The sequence below is a fragment of the Microtus ochrogaster genome, chromosome 4, assembly GCF_000317375.1.
Source record: "Microtus ochrogaster isolate Prairie Vole_2 chromosome 4, MicOch1.0, whole genome shotgun sequence".
NCBI lineage: Eukaryota > Metazoa > Chordata > Mammalia > Rodentia > Cricetidae > Microtus > Microtus ochrogaster.
Window position 1 is genome coordinate 46,703,401 of NC_022011.1, and position 6,262 is coordinate 46,709,662.

Here is a 6,262-nt window from a genome sequence, read left to right on the forward strand (position 1 = left end):
GTCCTGGCTACACGTCTGAACTCCTGTCATTTTGCTTATTCTCTCATTGAATCTTAAAAAAAAAAAAAAAAAAAAAAAAAAAAAAGAGACTAGTGCCCAAGTCATGTACCATGAACACATATGGAAAGGGACAGTGGCCCACCGTTTCCTTGAAGCTGTCGGACAGCCAGCGGTTCCGCAGGACAGCGAGCACTGAAGATGGAGGGTTCTCCAAGTCCTCGAAAGCATCCATGAGGATGAAGTCCAGCACAATGTCAAAGAAGCTCATGCATGCCACCTGCAAAAGGGGATGCTCAGTCTAGAGCTGCTGTGGCTGTGGGGGGCTGTGCAGCATGCGTGAGGAAATGGCTGGAAGCCAGGCTCTGTGTGCGCAGTGATGAGCCACCTCAGCTGCTCAGCATACATACATGTAGAGCTGGGCACAAGCTCCCACCAAAAGGATCTCAGTTCTGTAGGACCCGAGGAGCTCGACACGAGCCAACTCACCCCTCGGCCCTCCAGCTCCAGCCGGGTGGTGGCCCAGGTCTCAGGCCGCAGGGCGTAGCTCAGCATCTCCTCATAGCTCTCCAGGAAACCTTTGGGACTCTGTGAGAAGCACAGCCGGTTCTGGTTGGGGGAGAGGCCCTGAGACCCAACAGGGTAAGATTCACAGGCAGGCTGGGCTGTGGATAGAATGTGCCAGCAGAGCTGGGCCTTACTCCAAGGAGGAGGCGTCTTTTGCCTGAACCTTCCGACAACCAGGGTGTGTCTGGGGCAGAATCCACACCAGAGCACCCAGCCATGTCTGTTTGGCTCATTACTAAAAACCTGTGGCCTTCTGGGAGCCAGGCACAGCTCCATTACATGACCTGTCCTTGGAGGGGCCCGGGAGAAGGTGTGGTTTTCAGGGGTGGAGACCATCGGCCATCCCCCGGCACAGAAGCACTCCCTAAGCACTGGAGCGGACTCTTGCAGGGCCAGGGCATGTGGCTCAGTAGCACAGTCTTGCCTAGCATGGAGGGTGGCTGACACAGGACACATCCACTTATAAATGGAAAGAGAAAGACCCAAGTCTTGGCCAAAGGTGGCAAGGTTACAAATTAGCCCTGATGCTACAACTGCGGACAGGGCTCTGAGAGCGCCTGTGCTGGGGCGCAGGGCCTTTTCTAGTGGAAAACAAGCCGAAGACTGACTGGGGCAGAGGCAGCAGAGGCCTGCTGGGAACAGCCGGAATGGCCGGGCCCTAGGCCACTTGTTTTCTGTTCCCCCTCCTATTCCTGGGAGGCCAAGGAGAGCCAACTAAGGCATAGGATGGACCCAGCATTCGTGACTGCAGAGCTTGGCTCTACACTTCACTTGCTCAGTGGCCTGGGACACCTCCTCTCCCTCTCCAGCCTCAGTTTCCTCATCTGCTACACGAAGACTGTGACAGAGCTAACGGCTGCTGGAGAGACATGAAAGAGCAGCCTGGAGCTCACTTGGGGGCAGATTGCAGGCACTGGGGACAGTCTCCTGGTTATGGTAAACACAGCACCCATCAGGGCCTTCAATGTCAGGGGTTCAACTGCACACACACCCATGCCAGGCTTACAATCCTGGCCCCTGGGGGCTTCACTGCATGGTGGGAAGGACAAGGGGCATCCTATGTAGGATGCAGGGTAAGAAGGCCAGAGTTGAGAACCCTCCGGGTTCGTTTTCTTTGCCATTATACATTATACACACTTCCCATACTCTCTTCTATATGGACTTCATAACTGTCTAAATAAAAAGTAATCAAGGAAGATGTGCTATGCAGAGGGCAGCACAGAGGAAGGTCAAAAGCAGGCAGAGGGCCTGGTCTGCCCCCGAGACCCAGTCCCCAAAGCTGCACAGGGCCAAGTAAGCCCAGCATAGCACACGTCAGCCTCAGGTCATGACCGAGGGCAGCTAGACCAGGGCATCTGAAGCGGTGGGAGACAAGTGTGGTCGCAGGGTCTAGATCAGGAGACCAAGGACTAAGAGGACAGCCTATATAACAGCTTCGCTCCAGCAGAGCCCCAGGACGCTGAAGCAGGAGCATTGGCATGAGTAAGAGAGAGCCAGCATGATGCTGCAGTGGCAAAGGCACCTACTAAGTGTTGACAACTGGAGTTCAGTCCTGAACCCATATAGAAGAAGGAGAGCCAATTCCCACAAGCAGTCCGCTGTCCTCCACATGCAACAGGTGCAGTGCACAGGCCCCCAGACTCATGTACACAAAACAAAAATTTAAAAGAAGCTGGGCATGGTTGTGCATGCTTGTGATCGGAGGCAGATGCAGGAGGATCAGGAGTTCAAGGTCATCCTCAGCCACAGAGCCAGCCTGTTACACAAGACCCTCTCTCTCAAGAGACTTGTTCCAATCTGTCGACAAAAGCACAAGCAGGTGATAAATATGGAGAGCCGTGCAATCTCTCCCGTAAGCAAAGAGCCGTGGAACAGTGGACACAGTGGCAAAGGTTAAGGTTACAGAAGCCCAGTACCAGCCAAGACTGAGCATACAAACTCTTCTGCTGCCAACAGGGACCAATGAGAGCCTTTGAAAGTCCTGCCAGGGTCTGAGAGAGATCTCACAGGTGCCCATGGAGTCTGTGTGGGGATGAATACAGCCATCAACACCTGAACAACAGCAGATGCCACCAAGATGCCTGCCCACAAGCTGGAGGGCTTTGCAAGCAGTAATTCCCACACCAGCAAGTTACAGTGGAACAGGAAGAGATACCCTGTGACGTCACTAAGTAAAAACTGCATGCTGCTGGTGGGGCACAGCTGGGGAGGTGGGCAATGGCACCCACAGTCAGAACATCCACGGAGCAGATCTGGGACTTCAGCAAGGGTCACCTTGGACAGATGCGGGGACCTTCTGCAGTATGCATTTCTTTGGTTGGTTTTTTATTTTTATTATTTTTTGTTTGTTTGTTTTGTTTTTCAAGGCAGGGTTTCTCTGCAGCTTCGGAGCCGGTCCTGGAACTTACTCTGTGGACCAGGCTGGCCTCAAACTCACAATTTTCCGCTTGCCTCTGTTTCCCGAGTGCTGGGATTCAAGGTGTGCGCCACCCCCCCCCCACACCCCATCTTGTGGTTTACATTTTATAACTGGTCAGTTTTATAAAGCTGTACTGTTTGAATTACAAGTAAGAAAGAGCTCAAGTCTCTAGCCTTCTTAGTTGGAGCAGGGAGGGTTTCCAGGTTGGGAGGGACCAGAATCCCTTTCCCAGCACCCCATGGCCATACGAAGATGCCAGGACTCTACTTGATTTCAACATGTTTGTATGCATGTGCGGGCCACACAGGGGCTCACAACTCTACCGCACGTGGCATTTAGCAGACGGGCTCTGAATTCAGGTCCTCATGCTTGCCTGGCCAGCACTTAACAACTGAGCCATCGGCTCAGCACCCAGAACTGCTGCCTTAATTATTACTGTGTTCACAGGAGTGTAGACACACGCATACCACAGGCCGCATGAGGAGGTCAGAAGACAGCTTTTGGGACTTGGTCTCCCTTTTCATCATGGGTTTTGGGGATCTTCCTCAGGTCACCAGTCCTATAGGGCACAGTTTTACCTACTGAGTCAGGTCCCAGTTTGTTGTTTTTACAGAGCCAATCAACAGTCAGCAAAACAAAGCAAACACCAGTCAGAAATAAGGTCTCAGAGGGAAAGGTCATGGGCAAGAAAATCTGAAACAGTCCCACCCCGGCTACCTTCTCAGCTCTGGTCATCAGGCCTGTCACCATCTGCCGGCCGACCTCCCCAAAGAAGACCTGGTTGTCCCTTTCTTCCAGAAGCCCCTGAAGAAAGAAGGGGGTGAGCTGTTGGCCTCCCAGAGCCCATGGAAAGGGCAGAGTGACCCTGTGTGGGGCAGGCCCAGCGCCCTCCCCAGTGACCCCTGCACCACACCCACCTCAAAGGCCTGCCGTACACAATGCAACTTGGCCAGGAAGTCCTGGTCACTGTAGCAGCCCAGCAGCTCTGTCCTGAGGAGAGGGACAGATGGTGTCATGCCACCTGGTCCTGCCTAGCCAAGGTCCAATGGAGGTAGGGTGTACTCTGGGCGAGTAGGAAAGGGCAAGGGTCCAACCTGGCCCGCCTCAGCCTGGCAGTATGACCTCTTCTACGTTCAGTCTCGCTTCACTCAAAGGCACAGGCTCACTGGATGTTCTCTAGGCCCTCATCGGCCCCTCTAGCCCTGGGCACAAGTAGCAGTTATGGCTATGGTGTCTAGCCTGACCTTAGCCTCCTTTAGACCACAATCAGCCATCACTGCTCCCTGGAAAAGTACCAAAATGGCATCTCTCTCAGTCACTAGAGCCCTCGACAGCTTTCTGCTATTTTCAGGCAGTGGACTTTTAAACCATGACAAGCCACGATGGGAAAACAAAGTGCAAGACCACGGGACAGCAGGTTCACTTCAGAGAGCAGAGTGCCAATCTCCCTAAAGATTACAATTTCTATATGGTTAATGCCGATGGGAGAGAGAGACATTCTCTTGAGTAGTGCACCCTCTGACAAGGTGTCCATGCTCCTGAAACAACCCTCACCCATGCTCCGTGCTGCTGGAGGCAGCCCTAAGGAAACACACCAGCTCACTCGCTCTGTTCATGCTCTCTCTCTTACACACACACACACACACACACACACACACACACACACACACACCCTCGCTTCTGTTCATGCTCTTTTACACACGCACACACACGATGACATAAAAACAGAAGGTAAAGACAGTTGGAAAGAAGGATTAGTGGGAAGGGGAGGAGGACAGGGCTTGAATATGATCAAAACACATTATGTTCATGTATTAAAATGTCACAATGAAACTATTATATATAATTAATATGTGCTAATAACATTTTCTTACTGGGTTGTGGTTGCACACACCTTTAATCCCAGCACTCAGGGAGGCAGAGGCAGATGGATCTCGGAGTCTGAGGCCAGCCTGGGCTACAGAGCGAGTTCCAGGACAGCCAGAGTTCACAGAGAAACCCTGTCTCAAAAAAACAAAACAAACTGGGTACCTCCCAGCACTGGGGGTAGCAGGAGGATCAGGAGTTCAAGGCCATTACACAGTAGTTCCAATTCAAGGCCAGCTTGGGATATACAAGATTGTCAAGTGCCCTACCTAAAAGAGAGGATTAAGAGATCCAGTATAAGCTCAGGACAGGGAGGGCAAGAGAACAGAGGACTTCTGTCAAGATCACAAACTACTTTTATTTTCAAAGTTTTCAGGAGAGGGTGTGTTAGGCCGCCCGACCTTGAGCCCCAGCTTGCTGTTCGCCTGCGAATTTGTGTAGGACTTGGCAGGCTCCACAGACCTAGCTCTTTCTAAAAGTATGGCTGTCTTTCTCCAACTGTCTCAGGAACACAACTTAGGTCCTGTGTGAGCCGAGGTGAGCATTCTACCATGGAGATACTTCCTTGGCTCTTGGTTTGTGGGTATTTTTATTTTGTTTTTCAACACAAGATTCTCTGTATAACAGCCCTGGCTGTCCTGGAACTCACTCTGTAGACCAGGCTGGCCTCAAACTCAAAGATCCACCTGCCTCTGCCTCCCGAGAGCTGGGATTAAAGATGTATACCAGCACAGCTGACCTGCTGGGTTTGTTCTGGTCCTCTGCTGCAGTGGGATGGCACAGGCATGCGCAGTGTGAGGCACTTGCTCAGCTGAGTCCTTGCCAGGCACCATGGGCCTCTGTGCCTCTTCCCCAGGGCTGGAGCCTACCCACAGCCCCCGCTTACTCTCACCTGAGTGTCCGGTAGGGCACTTTGCCCTCCTTCACCAGCTGCAGAGCTTCCTCGTAGGCAGCAGCAGGCCTGGAGAGAGGGAGCGGGTAATCTCCGACCTGCAGGGACTCAAAGAGCTGGAGAGGGGGCCAAGGAGGCCAGTGAGCAGCACCCCAGAGACGCCAGAGCTCTGGGCTACACCAATAGTGACCTCCCAAGGGGCCTGCCTATGGCCCATCATGGAGATGCCAAAGATACTCTAGCCCCAGGAGACAGGAGGCCTAGTCTGTGTCCAGCCCTAGATCTCAGCACTCCTATGTCTAGGTTCTCTGCCCAAAGGAACAGTCTACTGGACACACACTCCCATCTTCCTGTCCCAAGCACAGACACCATGTCCCCTGTCCCAGTCTAGTAGCAAACTAATGCTAACCAAAGGACTGAAGAGATGCTGGAGCTGGGTGTGGTTTAGAGTCCTGGGGACAGGGGGCACCCCTGCTCTGACCATGCTGATCTATATAGAGACGCTGGAGCTGGGTGTGGTT

General features: G+C 52.8%; 1 protein-coding gene across 1 annotated transcript in view; it reads right to left on the bottom strand.

Moving 5' to 3' along the window:
* The window catches only part of Miga2 (mitoguardin 2), a 29,934-nt gene that overhangs the window by 4,192 nt on the left and 19,480 nt on the right, over positions 1 to 6,262 (bottom strand). Inside the window, exons 9-13 of the mRNA XM_005346131.2 lie at positions 5,742 to 5,857; positions 3,901 to 3,973; positions 3,701 to 3,787; positions 487 to 585; positions 143 to 277 (exon numbers count right to left, since the gene is read on the bottom strand). Of these exons, the coding sequence (XP_005346188.1) occupies positions 143 to 277; positions 487 to 585; positions 3,701 to 3,787; positions 3,901 to 3,973; positions 5,742 to 5,857 (510 nt within the window). The remainder of the gene's footprint in view (positions 1 to 142; positions 278 to 486; positions 586 to 3,700; positions 3,788 to 3,900; positions 3,974 to 5,741; positions 5,858 to 6,262) is intronic.